Below are 21,195 nucleotides of genomic sequence, written 5' to 3'. Positions count from 1 at the left end.
TGTCTTTCGCTGACAAGTTGTTCCAAAGCTCGCATCCGTTAAAGCACAGAGGGTCTTACTCTAGTTTTGTACATAATATGGGCTATTGTCAGTGGATTAAGGTAGGGAGAACCGATATCTGAAAGTGCGTAAAAGGTACGAGGGTTGATCCGAAAGTAATGTCACAGATGCGATAAAATCGTGAAAAACCCGCATAAAGTGACAAAAATTTGTGCTTTAAAATATTTACCTAATTCAATTCAGTCATGAACGTAGCTTTATGATATAGCCATTGACGTAAGAACCCAGCTTTAATTTTCCTTCAGAGCGTATGTCTTCTATCTATCTAATTTATTTATTAACATGACATATGCTTTTATTAGGTATTGGAACCACGTTTAAGGTACCCTGTTCACTCATTCTCAATTTTAGGTTGATATATCAATTCAAGTATATTTCTAGTGATTTCTATCCATCGGAGCAAAAAATGCATCGTATCACTATTCGCATGTCCAGCCTTTTTATTCCTTGATCTAGAGACAAAAGGCATTGGGTAGATATCCGAAAAAGACAATAACGGTCCCGAATTTTCCAAAGCAGTTAGAAAAAGATAATAACATCTGTTGAAAATTTTGAAATATTGTGTTGTTTGGGGCATTTTCAAATTTTGAAGCATGTAATTTATTCATATATACAAACCTTAAAAAAGACGTAAATTCATGACGCGGCTATGTCACGTATATATTATGCTTTAAACATCAATATCTTGTAAAGTGTTCAACGACATTTCATAAAAATTTTAATTCGAATTTAATTTTTGATAAGGAAAATTTTGATGTATCATTTTATACAATACAGCGCCAATGAGAAGCGCGGTGCATAGTGTGACATTACTTTTGGATCAACCCTTGTACTATTACCCTTGCGGCAAGCAGAATTGATTCGGTTACATGCTGTAGTGATCGTGGCATTAAACCAATGCACGAGATGTCATCAGCCACCGAAGGACAGTTACTTGTAATATTGAGTATCCCTGTGTTCTTAGATGACTGCTCAAGAGCTAAAATCAAAACGTTAATGTATACTAGTTAGAAAAAGGTCGACAAAACACCCCGTAAAAATTATATTTTGCAACATTTAATTTCTGCTTAGGTCTGTGAACAATGTTGGTCATGTTTAAAGAAACATTAGGTAGTTAATGATTAATGTGTTATGAGATGTTGTTACGAATACATGTGTTAACAGTATTACAAAAAATAAAATTTGTTCATTGTAATTTTTAAATGTTTTTTCATATATTAAATAGTGCAGAGTTTCTTTTTTCCGCTAGTATATAATTTGACCAAAATCGTGACCATGTCCTTTTAAAGCAGCAACAACTCGTCTGGCGAGTTTATATTGATTTGAACGAAAGTAAGTAATTGCCTAGTCTCCATTCAGTTAATCAAAAATTTATTGAATGTTTGAATAAAATACTTTACAACTAGCTCGAAAGTTCAAAGTTCTTGTGTTTTATTTTTTATTTTCAATTTCTTGTCTCATTAGTACGATTTCAATTATTTAAAAAAAAATGCTCATTTCTGACCGGTACAACACGCGGAATAAGATAATTATTCTTAACTGACGTGTTTTGGATTCCATATTTTATCATAAAGGAAGGAGTCTTCTCGTTATCAAACATACTTCTTACAATACGAAATTCATGAAATTTTGACACAGTCAAACGGATCATATTACCAAATTATCTATCAGTTTAATCAAATTTGAGCTTTTTGTTTTCGCATAAAGGTCAGGTCAAGGTCACTGCCTTTTTCCACAATGTAAAGGATGACAAGTATTCCTTTTAAAGGAATGATCGGCATGAAATACCATTGGCCAACTCTGTTAATATAATATACGCTACATGCAGTAAAAAATATATAACACAGTTTTAATGATTTCCGAAATGACAAGGCATGAATGAACTTTACACTTAGTAGGCGAATCATACTTCCGACTAATATTCTTACGCATATGTGAAAAAAAAACATGATTTGAATCTTTATGTATGTAACCCTTTCAATGTTTTATTTTCAGGGTAAAATGATAAGACTAAAGAGTAACGTTTATAGTAATCTATGTTTAATTATAAATTTAAATAAGGTAGTGATTGCATAGTAAATAAAATAGTGCAAGGCGCAATGCGTGTGCAAATAGTTAAATTTGCCGGATGCCTCATATGGACACAACTGTGATCGGCCGAAGCCGATCACAATAAAAAGAAGTGTAGCTCTTTGTAGTTCTGTAGACGTCTGTTTAAGATTTGAAGATTCTATTCTTCAATAAAATGATAGAATATCAGAATGTCTATCAGCGTATACTACTAAATTTGAATAAATATTTATGTTAAAATTGATATTGTATAGCCCGCATTTCCTCTAAATTTCTTAAATTTTGAAGAAATTTTGATTTTTTTTTTGCTTCCAATGATAAAATAATTTTGATTTTTATGTATTATGCAGACTTTATATAAAGATATAAATTGACAGAAAAGCTAATATATTGACCATTTTAAAATAAGAGAGAAAAACAGAGTTTAGTGATTTTTTCACAAAATTAATGTATAGAATGGGCGTTTTAAAAAGCTTATAAAAATGTAATTTGATAGGCAAATCATATTTTAAAAACATATTCTGAAACCCAAGAATCATATCATTAGTTCACATTAGTTAAAAAATCCAACATTAATGTTATTGTTTTTTAAAATGCTAAAACAGACGCATTAATCTGCAGCAATACTGAATTGCGAAACAGGTGATATTTTCCTACGCCAATATTACGCCCAAAATATAGTCCTTGTTAGATTCTAAACATTGATTATTTTTTCTATGCCAAGTTGTATGGTAATAAAAAAAAGAAAGAAAAATATACTATTTTGATTTCCTTTCATCTTGATTTAATGAACAATTAATCAAATTTACGTTTGACAAGTCGAAAACCAGAAAAGTATTCTCAAAGACGACTGATTAGAAATTTGTCATGAATCTAAAATTTTTGCAATCTTTTCATTGAGAGAGCATTTAATCCAATAACACTGTATAAATGCTCCCTTGATTTCGACGTTCTCTTTTTTAAATCATACTAATTTCATGAAAATGAAAAGAAAAACTCATCAGAAATTTAAAGAAATGTATTGTTAAATATTAATTATACAAGCTTTCAAATATACAGTATTGGTAACTGTTTGGACGAAATAGTAATACTGAAATATTGCATTACCTTTCCACTTTTTGAAAATGGCATTTTAAGATTAGTAAACAATTTATGAATAAAAAGAGGAATTGCTCAAATGAACGTGAGGTCGTTTTTTTTTCTACATGTATATCTTAGTTTGTGAGTCTACATAAAGAATTGTTGATAATCCTTTTTTTAAAGTTATTTATTTAGACTTTTGTGATGTACTTTGTTCGTACCCTTTTTGAGAAAACTATGATTGACATTTTTCAAAAGTCTGTAAGTTTGACCAACTTCCATCTCGAGGTTAAATTATTAGAAGAAGTCCTGAATAAGAGAGAAACACAAACGTCTGTTAATAATAATTTTAATGTTCATCGCTACACTGCTGAAATGTCTGGTCTGATACCAGATATTTCGGATACTCTAGGGATTGGTGTGCGAGTCATTGGTTAATTCTGTGGAATCGTAGTTGTCGAGATCGGCGTTGTAGTGGTTGTAGATGGAGGCCGGGTATAGCGTGATTTCATTCTGTCTGTCATACTCCAAGAACTACCGATGATTACTGGAATGATTGCCAAAACAAACACAACAAGAATAACTGGAATAAAAAATGAAAGAATTTAGGAGATTGCTCTTTGGTGTATCTGTAATACGCGATGAACATTCAAATAATAGCTAACAGGCAATGAAACTAATTAACTAATTGAAACTAATTAACTAATTAAAGCCTTTTCCCTAAAGAATTAGATATGTTAGGATTTTCAGTGAACCTTTTTAGTTGACTGTTACTTTTATCTTCAAAAGATACACAAAAGAATTTAAGTTCATTGTATACATGTATAAGGAAAAAGTAAAGACGATTAAGCATTTAAAAAATATTAAACTGATGGACCTGGTATAATTAATAGAAGGATGTTCGACTGGTTCGGAGGCACAGCCAGCACTGGACCCCTTGGGTTCTGGGAGTAGACACCCTGTCCGTAGGTCTGCTGGTACACCGACTGAGAGTTGACGGCTGTCCCGAACAGGAGGGAGACAACGAGTACAGCATGAATTAAAATGGTCATCTTATCAAAGTGTTCTCCGAACTCTCTTTTACCCTGCAAAATAATATGAATAAGTGTTGAAATTCATATCCTAAAACTGAAGTTACAGTGTAACTTGCAAATTCATCAGAAATAAAATATAGCATATTCAACTTTCAAAAACCTTACACACATGCTTAATACAAATCTCTCTCTCTCTCTCTCTCTCTCTCTCTCTCTCTCTCTCTCTCTCTCTCTCTCTCTCTGTGTTGTCTAAAACATAAATTTAATCTCTTAATCACTTTCGAGTCACAAATTTAGTTTAATTTATACCATAATAAAAACTTACCGACGATCTATGCCAGTTGAGAACACTGTAAATGTTCTTGTAGTGTGTTCTTGCGATACAACAAATATGATTCGAGCTTCATCGGGTCATTACTCATATGCTAAACGTAAGTAGTCTATCTAATCAGAATCTTCATTTGACAGAAGATTTGTTTTGACAAATGAAAATGCAATACAACTTGTCAATGTAGATGTAAAGAACGTAATTTGATCCGTCAATGATTTCTTATGCACTCCCTCTCTAAATATAGTTTCACATCGTGATATTGGATGTTTTTTACGTGTAGCCTAGAGGTAACGGTACTACTTGTATAACGAATGATTTATAGAGCGCAGAGCCCTTTCTTGTACCCGGTGGTCTTGCCCAGCAATTACTTCTTATCAATTAAAAGTCATACCGGTGTAACTGAACTTAAAAGACTAAAACAGAATGTGCATCTTCTAATAATGAGTCCTTATCACTTCATATTTCTGTTGTCATTACGAATTTCAGGTTTGCATTACTAAATTATTTTTAACGCATTAAAATCCCAATCTTGGCTGAGGTGTTCTACAACAGGCTTCAGATATTCAGCTTAAACAGAAATACCATTAGTTTTCAATATCTAAAGATCTAATTATAACGTATTGTGAAAAGAGTCTAGATGCGTTTAAAAAATATGCAATGCTCTAGTCGTTGAAACTTTGATGATAGAAACTACATTTATAGGGAGCCGGGTGGTCAAGGAATTGACCATCAGATTTACATATTGTTTACACATAATAGCTGTATAGATGAATACTTTCATGGTTTTTCCCAATAGTATTTTTTGATATCTTTGACTCGTTATTGCTGATAGCGTGGACATATTAAAACAAAGTGATATCCATCTTAAATTTTGGATAAAAAAAATTCACATATTCTGGTATTACGAGAAATATTTTTATGGCGTCCACTTTCTATGAATACATTATGTGATGACATTCTGTTTTTACTGAGTTGTCTTTTTAAAAATATTAATTCAAGAAATGGGTTTCACAAAATAAAATTGAAGTGAAAAATGGCCAATAATGTTTCTTTGAAACATAATTCTTGATGAACTTTTTATACATGTATCTGCAATAACATTTTGCACAAAAGCGTCAATTATTCATTGCTTTTTAAGTTAAAAATGGCTTTTATAACAAATTTTATCTTGGTGAGCCCAGATGTAGCTTAAACCAATTCGAAACAATTGTCCTTTATATCTGACACCCAGTTTGATACATTTTTCACTTTTTGTTTACTTAACACTTTTCTAAATTTTTTTCACTGCGTGACATTATGGTAGAAATTCTACTCTGTAATAATTTAAACCAAAACTAAAAAATCCAATGTCAAAAAGAGAGAACATTGATCTAACATTTAAATTAAACTGACTAACATTAGATCTTTAACAGAACCTTGCTTTTCTGCCTGGACTGCCTAATTGTTTTTGTGTTACATAAAATTCCCATTATAGTTCAACAAAACACCAAGATACATAAATTTATCTACAACTTATATAGGTTTAGTATGTCCATGTATATGTCAGTTTTCGTTTTCATGGATTTTACCTCCATTTTTTAATACAACAATTTTAGTTTTATCTGAATTAATGGCCAAGTCCCATTTTGAAGCCTAATCAGTAAACGTATTTAACATTAATTGAAATTTACAGATTCGGCAAAACACACGATGTCATCAGCATACATTAACGTAAAAAGATTTAACTCTTGTACTTGCAAAGAGACATTACTATTCTTAATGAACTCCATTTCTAGATCATTGATATAAAATGAGAAAAGAATGGGGGTTGAGACCTCCCCTTGAAGAAGACCAATTTTTTTTTAAAACGTTAGATAACGCTCACGGTGTCTTAAAACTGGATTTCATATCATTATGGGGGATGTGCGACCTTCTTTTACATTTGAGGATAAGAATGTAAACATTTCTTGAAATGGCTTGTGTCTGCCAGAAACTGACCAAAATTGTTGCCAAAAGATATAAAAGCACTGAATTTGAGATTCTACATGTTGTTTTGTATGCAAATTATGCATACATGAACAGAACAATGACTGTTTAATCAATTAAAACAGCTGTTGAATTGTGTAGCTACAGACTTATTTTGAAGATTTAAAAATCCGAAAGAAGGGGGTTCATTGGTGTCCTCTCCGCAACCATTTTACGAGTTTTAGTCCATGATCGTCATGATTGAGCGAGAGTACTCATTGACATCCCTAATTAATGCTAATTAATTCCAACCAGATACACGCCACACACACTATATACCTTGACTTATTTATGTGTATGAATATGTATATTCAGATAGTTAAATCATACAAATAGAACATTTTCTTTTCCGTAAGCATGTAATTTTTTTATTTACTTACTTTTTATCATTTTTTTATTAGCAGAGTTGCGTTATAAGCGACAGTTTATGTGTGATAACAACCAAGATTGTTGAAATAGTTTCATGATTTGTACGTACTATTCAGAGGAAATTATTGAAAGTCATAATTTCAAAATTCAACACATTTCAACACAAAATGTTATAATTTTTTATTCATCGGTACTATGCTACATCTCTTTTCCTTAAGTTGTGGTAGGTGTATTCATAGTTGTGGTCGAAGTAGTCGGTATCGAGGTGGTCGGTGTAGTCATAGTCGTAGTCGAGGTGGTCGGTGTAGTCATAGTCGTAGTCGAGGTGGTCGATGTAGGTGGACGTGTTTTCATTTTGTCAACCATAATCCACAATAACACAAAACGTTATAATTTTTTATTCATCGGTACTCTGCTACATTTCCGGGTTTAATATCTCAGCCAGTTGTCTTAATTATCTCCCTTATCCACTTCCATCAGGTGTGGTAGTTGTAGTCATAGTTGGGGTCTAGCTGGTCGGAAACAGGGTGGTCGGAAACGGGGCGGTCGGAAACGGGGTGATCGGAAACAGGGTGGTCGGAAACGGGGTGGTCGGTGTAGTCATAGTTGTGGTCGAGGTGGTCGGTATCGGGGTGCTTGGTGTAGTCATAGTTGTGGTCGAGGTGGTCGGTATTGGGGTGCTCGGTGTAGTCATAGTTGTGGTCGAGGTGGTCGGTATCGAGGTGGTCGGTGTAGGTGGACGTGTTTTCATTTTGTCAGCCATAATCCAAGAACTTCCGACCAATGATGGAATCAGTATCACGACCAGAACGACTAGGACAACTAAATTGGAACGTTGGGTATTAAAGTTGTGTAACAAATAATTTTCTGGTTAATATAAGTTTACTCATTAATATTATTATACTTTCATGTTAAATACAGAAATCTGATTGGTTTAGACGCAGTTGGTAATCCGTTCTATTACCCTTAGCGTTAGCAACAAGCATAGGCAACGGGTAACACAACGAATTGTTACATGCGTAAATTATGCGCGTACTGTTCGTCGTAGAATTCACTTCATATCTATATAAAAGCAGTAAAATTTTCTTTAAAATTAAGACATTCAGTATAATAAAATAAATAATGCCTGTTTGGGAGGGTAACTGTTGAAATTGACACCCCTCGAAAAACATTGTCAACCTCCGCTTTGCGTCGGTTGACAATGGTTCTTTCGGGGTGTTAATTTCAACAGTTACTCTCCCAAACAGGCACTATTTATATAATGCTATATTATCAGAAGGTAATCAATTTTTAATAAAATCTTTCTCTTACCTTTTACATATATATATATATATATATATATATATATATATATATATATATATATATATATATATATATATGAGACAATTTACATAATTATTAGTCCGGTCGTGGTATATTTGGTATTTTTAATATGTAGTTAAGGAATCCATAAACTGATGAGAATACAATTGTAACCCTTGCAATGTGGGTTGTGGCCGTCAGAAGTGGGTAATTTTAGATACAACTGTCATCATAAAATATTTGAGACACTCAAACAACATAATATAGATGATTTTAGATAACGAAAATGAAAAGTGCAGACTTGAAATAGTATATTAGAATTGCAATTCTTACTTGGTATAATCCAAATAGAGACGGGACTCCTTGGGTATTGGGAGTAGACACCCTGTCCGTAGGTCTGCTGGTACACTGACTGAGAGTTGACGACTGTCCCGAACACGAGAACGGCGACCACGAATAGAGCGACGTTGGAAGATGTCATTATGTTTAGTTTTTTAAAATATCAAAATCCTGAAAGCGACCTGTGAAATAAAATTTGGGATTTGAAAATGTATTTGCTTTAAAAATGCAACACATGTGCAGCTGTTAATTTTTCGAAAGTTTTCGGGTAAAGATTCATGTCAAATTCAATTAATAATATATGGCTTTGGGTTTTTTTTATTACAATCAGTATTCCCTTCTGCGTGTAGCAATACATTATGCAGCTACGTCCTTCATTTAAATGATTTATATCATGTCCGTCCTGTCATATATTCTCTAAGATAAAAAAAAATATGAAGTTAGAGTATATTTCATTCTGTATTGAGCAAAAAATCATGTTCTAACAGATGCACAGAATAGCTGTGCTGTATTCTTTGGACAGATTAAGTCTAAACTCTTAAAGTATGACAAACTAATGTATCAACTCACCTCCGAATTATTCCAACTGATTCATATCAGATGTAGGGACGTTTATAGACTAATGAGCTGAGACGGGTATAACGTTTATTCGTCGGAACGGTCTCCAATCAAAATAATTTTTCTTAAGCAGAAGATGAATACTGGCGAATTAACTTACAATCATCTATCATCTATGCACTTTCTTTATAACTGAAAATACCTTGGGAATAGTTTAATGTATGCTTTCTCAACAGTCGGTACATCAGCGCTATACAGCTAAGTGACTGATTGCGGTATATACGCTTTCCAAGAATTACATGTATCAAAGTTCGATGACTAACGTCATCAAATAAAAATCATAAACCGAAGAAAATTAATTTTACGTTAATATTGTAAGGCACCCAATGTTTCGCTCTGGAGGGAAGTCCATTCGAATATATTTACATTGTAAAACGTTTCTTTTTTCAACATTAATCCAGTTATATTTCTCTATAAAACATTAGAAAAGCTTAAAAGAGGTATCGAGCGCACTTGGTATATTATTTTGTATACAATAAAGCGCTTTAAAATCAGTACCATTTCTTTTTCTATTTATTATATTTTATACTTTATTCAGTTAAATGTATTTTAAAGGGGTATGGTCACGATTTTGTTCAACCGCCCCCCCCCCCCCCGATTTTAATGTTTACAATGCTTCATTTAGGCATTTCTAACAACCAAAATTTGAGAGTCATTCGGTGAGTTATTAGCCAGTAACAGAGCTTACAATTCTTGCTATGTAAACAAAGCTTATGTTTACATTTTGAATGTTGAAGTCAAAATTCCAGTTTTTAGACCTAAAACACAGGGGCATCGTATCCGCTTTACACTCTATGACATATATATTTCCTTAATCGGTGCTGTTCTTTTTCTTTATTAAGGTCTTCCGTTTCCAACGGAAGACCTTGTACTGATTCTGTTGGAAATTCTTCATTATTATTTTTCTTCTTCTTTTTCTTCTAGACGTTTCTTTAAACTGTAATATCTCGCTTGTTTGTCATTAGATTTTATTCAAATTTTCAGGGTTTATTGGAAATGATAAGAGCTTACTATAGCACAAAAAGTTGTGAAATCGCTACTTCCGGTTTTGAGTTATTCCCCTTTGAATATTTTTTTAGTGGGTCTCGTGTACCTGCAAAGGCTCCGAGTTGATCCGTAGCAAGTAGTTTTCATTTACAAATCTTTAATGTAGACATCTTGAACGTTGTCCTCCTAGTTTTGTATGTTTGATTAACCCACGTATACTCCTTAAAAAATTACATCGAAATTTATGTTTCAAAAAATGTTAAATTTTGCTTATATCTTTGCTCAATAACTTTTTAGTTGTAAATTTTTTCTAGACAGATATAGAGCAAAAGTTGTGCAGAATATTAAGAGCTTTCATTTGATACCATCAAAAAGGGGCTAGCCCCCAAAATGAGGGGTCTAGAGCCCTTAAAAGTCTTTGCATCATAACTCTAAAACGGTAAATTTTTCGATATGGGCGTCGCTGCAAAAAATGTTGCTTGTGACTTTATTGATCTCATTAAACTGTTTTTTTGTTCGGGTATTGCATAATGTTAGGGAAAAAGTAATACGTGTTGACCAGTACTCGCGGCAATTTGGCCAAGTTATCGAAACTCTCCATCACCCGCGGCCGAGAAAATCGGTCACCATGGTCGCGGCTGGGCTACCTAGCGGTTATCTAATACACGAAAGTTGCGTCTCTCATATACGAGTTTATTTAGCCGCGAACTCAAGAATTGTTTTAGTTTTGATTACACTTAAAAGTTTATGGACTAAACGATTCGGTGTCAATTAAGAAATTGTTCAGTTCATTAATAAAAGCAATGTCATTCTCATCTAAAGCAATATCAGACATAGATCAATTGTGGAGTTTAAGTTAAAAATAAAGACCTTTTATTTGATAGAATATGGTCATTATACTGCAAACTTTACAAATCGTCCTGGGTTCTGAACTGTGCGTGTCTGCGCGTTGTACCTTTACGTAATCTATCCTTCGTCCACGGCTGAGGAGATCAGCCACGGCTCCACTACCTAGCGGTAAGCGGTTATCTCATACACAAGATTCGCAAACCGCGACGCACACTTAGATGAATATGAACGTGTTTGAGTTTATATAGTCGTAAATACAAGAACTGTTTTAATTTTATGTTATAAAAGTTTGTCCATCTTGTATTTATTTAATTAAACATTTGATTGAAAATGAATATTAATGAACGATATTACTCCAAATCAGAAACATCGTCAGAAATAAATTAATGGTTGGTTTGTATATCTAAAAAAAATTAACCCCCCCCCCCCAAATATCAAATGATGATAATCCCTCGCACATGGCCGAGGATATATAGCGCGAGTGGACGAGTGATCCGCGGTCGGCTCGTGTTCTTCTACATGTACCTTATCACGCATTCATGTTTCATATTTTGCACAGACAGAACTATAATTATTATGTTTTAACTATTATTTAGGTTTAAGATAAAAAGATAAATTTATTTTACTTCTACAGCTGATTAAGCATTGATTTAATTATACGATAGAGTACAAGGTACTCAAATTATAATCAAATATTACATGTTTGCGGTAGGTGCTAGCACGATAAAAGAATGTCCTGAATTGTCCAAAATTGAGGCATTTGATGATTATTTGAAAGAATATTCAATTGAGTTTTAAACAACTTAAGATTAGATTCTATCGGTCACATATTAATCACTCTGTAGTTTTTCTAATACATGGTTGTTCGTTTGAGTGTGGAGGCGAACTCATTGCTGCGCTCCCCCCCCCTCCTCCCGCCACGCTGACAAGAGCTCGCGCTGTATTTTTTTTAAATTGGCGAAAAGATATCCAGTTATGTCGAAAATCATTTTTGGCGACTTCTTCTTATGTGTAACATTTTCTCCTCAACGTGTTTCACTTTCCAACCTGTTGTGTATTATGAGGTTGTAATGTAACTTAATTTACTTACAAGGTTAGCTACAGCCAGCTAGTGGAATACTAATTTTAGGTGAACAATGAATACCCAATATATTAAAAAACAAGATAAATAGTTTCCAGAACTATAATACTATGCATGTATATATGGAGGTTGCACCCTCATTTGTATAGCTGTAGGTGAGGAGGTAAAGGTGAATCGATATACATACAATGTAAGAATGCACATACGGATTCCGGACCGTGGCTACAGACGATACATATGATAGTATTTTAATACATCAATGCGCAGTTTGATCTAGAAACTGACCAGTTTCATAACTTCTTCGAATTTCTCTAACACGGACTGTCTTATTCCTTCCCAGAATTCCAATTTACGCAAGCGTAATTAAAGTTTTTTTTTCAATTTTATAAATTAACCCACTGACATAGAAATAAGGATTTTGCATATTATTACATCGTTTAGAGATGTGATATTCATTTCTGTAAATAAGGTTATTTAATTCACGTTACATAGCGGTGTCTCTATGAAACAGCACCATCTGGTGTAAAATTTAGATGCTCGCCTTTGCATAAATTCTCCCGCTGATCTTTTTTTTTTACCTGATTATATATTATTTTGAATGTCCAAGTCTACTCGTTTCATTAAATAATATCAGACGACACACATTTCCCTATAGAAAAGTTCAGAGATGCCATCAATTTTGACTAATTACTAAATTTTGTCAGCACGTAACAATTCTAAACTTGCACATAGTCTTCAAAAATTTAGAAAGATTTAAATAAAGAAGTTATCTTAGAGAAAAGGTTACGTGTTTTGTAGGTGTGTTCGGTTTTTAAAAAAATACAATTCCTGACATGAATCATGAGTACATACTGCTTATAACAATGCTTGCTACCCTTTGAAAATTTTAACTCGCCATTTAACATCTCATTTTTTAAAGAATTTTTGAAACGATTATACAAACCGTGTTCGACAAATAGTTTTCCTAAAATATTTTCTTCCTTTCTTTTTCAAAACATGTTTTATATACAGGCTTTCAATCACAACACTTTTTTTTATAACAAAAGCAGAATTGAAAGTTTAGTCTTTATGATCGTTTGACAGCATATCACATATATTTTCAACCCGCAGCAACAACGGAAGACCTACTCGTGGCTTTGCCACGAGCTCTGCTCTAGTTTCACTTCCATTTGTTTTTACATTCATGATTATTTATGTGGTCTTTTACAGGGCCAATCTTCCCTACAAACTTTCACTACGAATTATCTTACTAGTACAACTTAATTAACAGCAACCCCAATTAGCAAGTTAATTTTTTCGCGTTATCTTTCAGCACTTCTTCACAGACCGTCCGCTGCGTCGGACGGGATTTTTCTTTCTCGGGCTCAGTTCTTAAATATAAAGATGTAGCTGCCACATTTTGATCCGGTGTTTAAACATTATCTAGTTTTTATATATTATTTAGTTTAGTTTAGTGCTAGCTTTTTAGATGTTTTTCTTCTTTCTTATGTGGTTTTTATTTTGTTGTCCTGAAGAAGGGACGGGTTGTCCCGAAAATTTGACAATATTTTACTTTATTGTTCGTGTCGTTGGTTATTTTTAGTGCTTTTATATATATATATATATATATATATATATATATATATATATATATATATATATATATATATATATATATATATATATATATATATATATATATATATATATATATATACATATATTTAAAGCACTAAAAATGGCTAACGACACGAACAATAGAAATTGTCAAATTTTCGGGACAACCAGTCCCTTCTTCAGGACCAAAAAATAAATTACATGAGTACAAAACAAAGAAAACAAAATCTAAAGCTACTACTAAACTACTTAAGAAACAATAAAAAAGAACAGCTACATTATAAACATTTGTTCACATTCTTAAAGAAGGTGTTGCTACTGTCGCCGATCGCTCTAAAGTAATCAATCGACTGCCAACTTCACGCCTGATTAAGTTAATTAGCTAGTTAAAATTGGCGTCCGAGTTATCTAATGAAAATTTGAGCCCCCGTTGTTAACTCGTACGGCACTTATGATATAGACTCGAATTTTGATTAAAAAGAGATAAAATTCAATGAAAATAAATCAATAAAATTGAAAAAAAATGATTTACAAATAAAAGGTAGTAAAGAAACTAATAAATGAATGGAAGAGGCGCAGTTGACAGATTTCATGAAATTGCTATGTGGGTGTCAGGTGATGTATGGCTATGAGACGTTCATTCTAGTGAAGTCCATTTGTTTGTTCATGCCATCAGGTCTGTATGATTTGAGTCTGTGCATCCAGAACTTTTCCTTGCTCTTCCTCTCCGCGTCTGTCCAATGAGGATTATGGTCAATAACCAATACTGTCATGTCTTCCCATTTGTGGCCACTTGTATTAAAATGTTCTCCGACGGGCTCCTTGACTTTTTTGGTCTTTATGGTAGAGCGGTGGTTGTTGATCCTTCTGCGGAGGTCACCTGTTTCACCGACGTATTGCTTAGAGCAGACTTTGCAACTGATGAGATAGATGCAGTTGTCTGTGCGACAAGAAGTGTTGCCAAATATTTTGTAGGTGCGACCTGTGATGGGGCTTTTAAAACTGTCCGCGTTGGTGCTGTGTTTGCACAACAGGCATCTGGTATCGGAACATGTTTTAAAACCACCATTTGGCAACGGGTTGTCTAATCTTGCCCTCTCTACCATGTCCTTTAAGTTCCTCGGGCGTTTAAATGCAGCCATTGGTGGATCCTTGAAAAGACCAGCCATTCTTTCGTTAGTGTAAAGAATGGGCAGATTATTTTTAAGGATGGTGTTGAGGTTCTTAAGGGCGGGGTGATATGTAGTGACAAGTGGAACCCTGCTTTTGTCCGTTTTCTCTTTGTATTGTACAAGGGTTTTCCTGTCTTTTGTAGTAATCTCATCAATTGCGGATTGAACTGTGTGGGCTTTATAGCCTCGATTACACAGATGGGATTTTAATATTCTGCTCTGTTCTTCAAAGATCTCATTAGAATCTCTATAGATTCTATATATATATAGATATATAGAGATATATAGAATCTCTACTCAAGCTCCTTGAGCATGTTCTAAAGCTGAACAATTTCATGTTTAATGGCGAACATTACATACAAATAAGTGGTACAGCTATGGGCACCAAAATGGCCCCCTCTTACGCCAATATATTTATGGGAAGATTGGAACGCAACCTGCTTCTCAGAGCTCCTTTCAAACCTTTGAGCTGGTTGCGGTTCATTGATATATTGAGATGAAATGGGTCGAAAACCGAGACTGCCTAAATGACTTCATCACCTTTGCCAACTCCTTCCACAATTCGATTAAATTCACAGTGGACATATCTAGTTCCAAAAATGTATTTTTGGATACTACATCCACCTTGGAAGATGGTGAAATAAAATTCAGTCTCCATACCAAACCCACTGATTCTCACCTCTACCTCAAGCCATCGAGTTGCCACCCTCCCCATACTTTTAGAGGAATTCCTAAAGGATTAACTACCCGAATCAGACGAATCTGTTCTTCTAATGAGATCTTTGAAGAACAGAGCAGAATATAAAATCCCATCTGTGTAATCGAGGCTATAAAGCCCACACAGTTCAATCCGCAATTGATGAGATTACTACAAAAGACAGGAAAACCCTTTTACAATACAAAGAGAAAACAGACAAAGCAGGGTTCCACTTGTCACTACATATCACCCCGCCCTTAAGAACCTCAACACCATCCTTAAAAATAATCTGCCCATTCTTTACACTAACGAAAGAATGGCTGATCTTTTCAAGGATCCACCAATGGCTGCATTTAAACGCCCGAGGAACTTAAAGGACATGGTAGAGAGGGCAAGATTAGACAACCCGTTGCCAAATGATGGTTTTAAAACATGTTCCGATACCAGATGCCTGTTGTGCAAACACAGCACCAACGCGGACAGTTTTAAAAGCCCCATCACAGGTCGCACCTACAAAATATTTGGCAACACTTCTTGTCGCACAGACAACTGCATCTATCTCATCAGTTGCAAAGTCTGCTCTAAGCAATACGTCGGTGAAACAGGTGACCTCCGCAGAAGGATCAACAACCACCGCTCTACCATAAAGACCAAAAAAGTCAAGGAGCCCGTCGGAGAACATTTTAATACAAGTGGCCACAAATGGGAAGACATGACAGTATTGGTTATTGACCATAATCCTCATTGGACAGACGCGGAGAGGAAGAGCAAGGAAAAGTTCTGGATGCACAGACTCAAATCATACAGACCTGATGGCATGAACAAACAAATGGACTTCACTAGAATGAACGTCTCATAGCCATACATCACCTGACACCCACATAGCAATTTCATGAAATCTGTCAACTGCGCCTCTTCCATTCATTTATTAGTTTCTTTACTACCTTTTATTTGTAAATCATTTTTTTTCAATTTTATTGATTTATTTTCATTGAATTTTATCTCTTTTTAATCAAAATTCGAGTCTATATCATAAGTGCCGTACGAGTTAACAACGGGGGTTCAAATTTTCTCGGACGCCAATTTTAATTAGCTAATTAACTTAATCAGGCGTGAAGTTGGCAGTCGATTGATTACTTTAGAGCGATCGGCGACAGTAGCAACACCTTCTTTAAGAATGTGAACAAATGTTTATAATGTAGCTGTTCTTTTTTATAGTTTCTTGTTATTGTATGCCTAAAATGAATAAGAAGATAGCCAAATCGGCTTGAAAATTTATATACCAGTTAATTAAATCTATGTAAACAAAAACAGGACACGAGCCTTGTTTAGATGACAAAGAATTGTGAGTTCGCTATCTTGATTATAACTCTGTGAATTTCAATTTATCATTGGAAAAGCATTCCCAAAGTATTATAAATAATGAAAACTGAAAATAACATTTGACCAAAATCGTGTCCATGCCCCTTTAATAAATGCAAATCCACAATTACTGCAGGTAGTTAAGTTTGTCAAAATTGTCTTTCAGATTTTGCGAGAGTTTGAAGATATTTCTTGGGTTTGCAATAGAAATATACTTATTTAAGTATATAAATCACATTTAAAAAAATAATCTTTTATTTATTATATTTTGAAGGTTTTGTGGTGTACATATACTTTGAATTCAATTCATTTAGTCTGTGTCTTTGTACTGGAAGCGAAATAAATGATTCAAGTTTAGTCCTTTCTTATTATTCTAAACACTTACAATGTACCATCCTAGTCCCATGTATTCAGACTTTGTTGTATTGCTTGCCCAGTAGTAACGCACTTGCGGCCGCCAAACATCTTTCCACAAAACAAAACCACTGATAAGTTATTTTGTCATGTTTTATTGATCAGTTATCAACCATTCATTCAATGACACCATCTGGCATTCATTCAAAAAATAGTGAACAAATACAACACTTCAGTATGTTTGGCTTGCCAACTTTTACTCTTTATTTTAACTTCTTAACTACATTATTTAACAATATTTGATTATCAAATATAAACAAGCAAGGGAAGATAAAGCCATAAACTGCTACACCCCTACCCAAATGCCTGACAAAAACTTTCATGATATCTTTAATTTTGGTTGACAGCTTCATTCATTCTCTTTTCTAAATATGTCTTCATTTCTTTTATTAAAATCTAATTAAAGGCTGAATAAAACAATCTTATTAACATAATATACAGCCCATCCTCACCCATTATATGGATTCATTTAACACTATATGACTATTTTGGCCCCACCCTTGAGTTAAAACTCCTTCCCAACAATATTTGTTAACTTTACACTCTTCTGAATTTTTTCCACAGCGTGACCTTATGGTAGAATTTCTATTATATAATAATTTAAACCAAAACTGAAGTCCCATTTTGAAGCCTAATCAGTTAACGTATTTAACATTAATTGAAATTTACAGATTCGGCAAAACACAATGTTAACGTAAAAATATTTAATTACTCTTGTACTTGCAAAGGGACATTACCATTCTTAATGAACGCCATTTCTAGATCATTGATATAAAATGAGAAAAGAATGGGGGGGGGGGGTCGAGACCTCCCCTTGAAGAAGACCAAGTTTTTTTAAAAAAAAATCATCAGATAACATTCGTGGTGTCTTGATACTGGATTTCATATTATTATGCGGGATATGCGTCGATCTTGTACATTTGAGGATAAGAGTATAAACATTTCTTGAACTGGCTTGTTTCTGCCCGAAACTGACCAAAACTGTTGCCAAAAGATGTAAAAGCACTATTTATGAGATTCTACACGTTGTTTTGTATGCAAATTATGCACACAAGAACAGGACAATGCCTTTTAAATCACTTAAAACAGCTGTTGAACTGTGTAGCTACAGACTAATTTTGAAGATTTACAAATCTGAAAAAATATGAAGGGGGTTCATTGGTGTCCTCTCCGCAACCAAGTTGTTAGTTTTAAATAATTACACATGATTCATATGCGGCTTTTCGTCTTTAGCTCGGTAGTTCGATAATTCGCATTAGAAAATAAATTGCGTAATTAATCCAGCTAAACTACTTGCTATGCTAAATTATACGTCTTGGATTTCAAAATTAATAATGATCAGTAATATCAACAGCCATCAGTACCTCAGTGCTTTAGTCTATGATCGTCATGATTGAGCGAGAGTACTCCTTGATATCCCTAATTAATGCTAATTAATGCCCACCAGATACACGCCACACACACTATATACATTGACTTACTTATGCATATGAAACTGCACAGATGATTCTTGTTACGGCCATGAACTACCCAAACACAGTGCATCTTTTATATATAACAACCAAAGCCCAAATATTGTCATTTAAGAAGTTTTGTCATCATATTGATCTGATAAGACCTGGATACTGCAACCGTTTGACGAAAACAACTAACGGTAATACCTTGTTGAAGGAAAGGTGACCCTTTTAATATTGCAAGTGGATATCTTTTTGATATTTTTAAGTGGGGTTGAAGCTTTTTCTCAAGTAACATTAGCGACAACGATCCAGACTACGACCCTCCCCAAAACCTCGTAACTAATTGAGATAGTTAAATAAACTATTTTGATGGATACAATTAGAAAATTTTCTTTTCCATAAGCATATAATTTTTGCATTAACTTGCTTTTTATCATTTTTTTTATTAGCAGAGATGCGTTACAAGCGACAGTTTATATGTGATAACAACCAACATTGTTGAAATAGTTTCTACATTCATGATTTGTACGTACTATTCAGAGGAAATTATTGAAAGTCATAATTTCAAAATTCAACACATTTCAACATAAAAGGTTATCATTTTTTATTCATCGGTACTCTGCTACATTTCTGGGTTTAATATCTCGGCCAGTTGTCTTAATTATCTCCCTTATCCACTTCCATCAGGTGTGGTAGTTGTAGTCATAGTTGTAGTCGAAGTAGTCGGTATCGACGTGGTCGGTGTAGTCGTAGTCGTAGTCGAGGTGGTCGGTGAAGTCATAGTTGTGGTCGAGGTGGTCGGTGTCGAGGTGCTCGGTGTAGGTGGACGTGTTTTCATTTTGTCAACCATAATCCAGGAACTTCCGACCAATGATGGAATCAGTACCACGACCAGAACGACTAAGACAACTAAATTGGAACGTTAGGTATTAAAAAGTTGTGTAACAAATATTTTTCTGGTTAATCTAAGTTTACTCATTAATATTATTATACTTTCATGTTAAATACTGAAATCTGATTGGTTTAGACGCAGTTGGTAATCCGTTCTATTACCCTTAGCGTAACTATTTATGTAATGCTGTATTATCAGAAGGTAATAAATTTTTCATAAAATCTTTCTCTTACCTTATTTGTATATGACAATTTACATATTTATTTGTCCGGTTTTGGTATATTTGGTATTTAATATGCAGTTAAGGAATCCATAAACTGATGAGAATACAATTGTAACCCTTTCAACATGGGTTTTTTTCGTAATCAGTGGGTAATTTTAGATGCAACTGTCATCATGAAATATTTGAGACACTCAAACAACTTAATTTAGATGATTTTAGATAACGAAAATGAAAAGTGCAGACTTGAAATATAATAAGAATTGCAATTCTTACTTGGTATAATCCAAATAGAGACGGGACTTCTTGGGTATTGGGAGTAGACACCCTGTCCGTAGGTCTGCTGGTACACTGACTGAGAGTTGACGACTGTCCCGAACACGAGAACGGCGACCACGAATAGAGCGACGTTGGAAGATGTCATTATGTTTAGTTTTTTAAAATATCAAAATCCTGAAAACGACCTGTTAAGAAAATTTGGGATTTGAAAATGTATTTGCTTTAAAAATGCAAAACAGCTGTTAATTTTTCGAATGTTTTTCGGTTATAGATTCAAGTCAAATTCAATATATAATATATGGCTATCAAAAGTTTTTTTTTTAAATAATATTCAGTATTCTCTTCTGCATATAGAAAAACATTATGCAGCGACATACTTCATTTAAATGATTTTTATTATGTCCGTCCTGTGATATATTCTCTAAGATAAAAAAAAAATATGAAGTTAGAGTATATTTCATTCTGTATTGAGCGAAAACTCATGTTCTAACAGATGCACGGAATAGCTGTGCTGTATTTTAAGACAGATTAAGTCTAAACTCTTAAAGTGTGACACACTAATATATAAACTCACCTCCGTATTATTCCAACTGATTCATCATTAGATTTAGGGACGTTTATAGACTAATGAGCTGAGAGGGGTATAACGTTTATAAGTCGGAACGGTCTCCAATCAAAATAATTTTTCCGTTGCCTTTCTTTAGCAGAAGATGAATACTGGCGAATTAATTTGTAATCATCTATCATCTATGCACTTTCTTTATAACCGAAAATACCTTGGGGATAGTCTAATGTTTGCTTTCTCAACAGTCAGTACATCAGCGCTATACAACTAGGTGACTGATTGCAGTATATACGCTTACCAAGAATTATCAAAGTTCGTTGACTAACGCCATCAAATAAAAATCATAAAATCGAAGAAAATTAATTTTACGGTAATATTGTTAGGCACCCGATTTTCGCTCTGAATGGAGGTCCA

At 33.9% G+C, this 21,195-nt stretch overlaps 2 protein-coding genes and 1 long non-coding RNA gene across 4 annotated transcripts; all 3 read right to left on the bottom strand.

Annotated features, from left to right (window-relative positions):
- Window positions 1-3,440: 3,440 nt before the first annotated feature.
- On the bottom strand, window positions 3,441-4,868 carry LOC128156477 (uncharacterized). The gene is made up of 3 exons (XR_008239726.1): window positions 4,570-4,868; window positions 4,088-4,295; window positions 3,441-3,793 (listed from the first exon to the last, which is right to left on the bottom strand). It is a non-coding gene; the product is annotated as an uncharacterized LOC128156477 (long non-coding RNA).
- A 2,213-nt stretch (window positions 4,869-7,081) lies between these two features.
- Window positions 7,082-9,716, bottom strand: LOC128156476 (platelet glycoprotein Ib alpha chain-like). 2 transcript variants are annotated; one of them, XM_052818641.1, is made up of 3 exons: window positions 8,918-9,716; window positions 8,587-8,774; window positions 7,082-7,770 (listed from the first exon to the last, which is right to left on the bottom strand). In XM_052818641.1, exons 2-3 carry the CDS (start codon window positions 8,732-8,734, stop codon window positions 7,457-7,459), a joined length of 462 nt encoding a protein of 153 aa, XP_052674601.1. In that variant the 5' UTR covers window positions 8,735-8,774; window positions 8,918-9,716; the 3' UTR covers window positions 7,082-7,456. The 2 variants fall into 2 exon arrangements, with proteins under 2 accessions (XP_052674601.1, XP_052674604.1); XM_052818644.1 differs by lacking the exon at window positions 8,918-9,716 and having other exon boundaries at window positions 8,587-8,797.
- Window positions 9,717-19,474: 9,758 nt separating this feature from the next.
- On the bottom strand, window positions 19,475-21,195 carry LOC128191452 (uncharacterized). The gene is made up of 2 exons (XM_052863518.1): window positions 20,214-21,195; window positions 19,475-19,734 (listed from the first exon to the last, which is right to left on the bottom strand). Exons 1-2 carry the CDS (start codon window positions 20,359-20,361, stop codon window positions 19,496-19,498), a joined length of 387 nt encoding a protein of 128 aa, XP_052719478.1. The 5' UTR covers window positions 20,362-21,195; the 3' UTR covers window positions 19,475-19,495.

Source organism: Crassostrea angulata, chromosome 7 (assembly GCF_025612915.1).
Source record: "Crassostrea angulata isolate pt1a10 chromosome 7, ASM2561291v2, whole genome shotgun sequence".
Lineage (NCBI taxonomy): Eukaryota > Metazoa > Mollusca > Bivalvia > Ostreida > Ostreidae > Magallana > Magallana angulata.
The sequence above is the reverse complement of the archived record's forward strand: the minus strand, read 5'-3'. Positions and strand labels throughout refer to the sequence as shown.

What these genes read in the sequence shown, in the direction of transcription:
- LOC128156476 (XM_052818641.1), bottom strand. Translation starts at nt 8,734, where the DNA reads ATGACATCTTCCAACGTCGCTCTATTCGTGGTCGCCGTTCTCGTGTTC. An exon ending in CTCTATTTGGATTATACCAA is followed by an intron (nt 7,771 to 8,586) that starts GTAAGAATTGCA and finishes GTTCCAATTTAG; the next exon opens with TTGTCCTAGTCGTTCTGGTC.
- LOC128191452 (XM_052863518.1), bottom strand. Translation starts at nt 20,361, where the DNA reads ATGACATCTTCCAACGTCGCTCTATTCGTGGTCGCCGTTCTCGTGTTC. An exon ending in CTCTATTTGGATTATACCAA is followed by an intron (nt 19,735 to 20,213) that starts GTAAGAATTGCA and finishes GTTCCAATTTAG; the next exon opens with TTGTCTTAGTCGTTCTGGTC.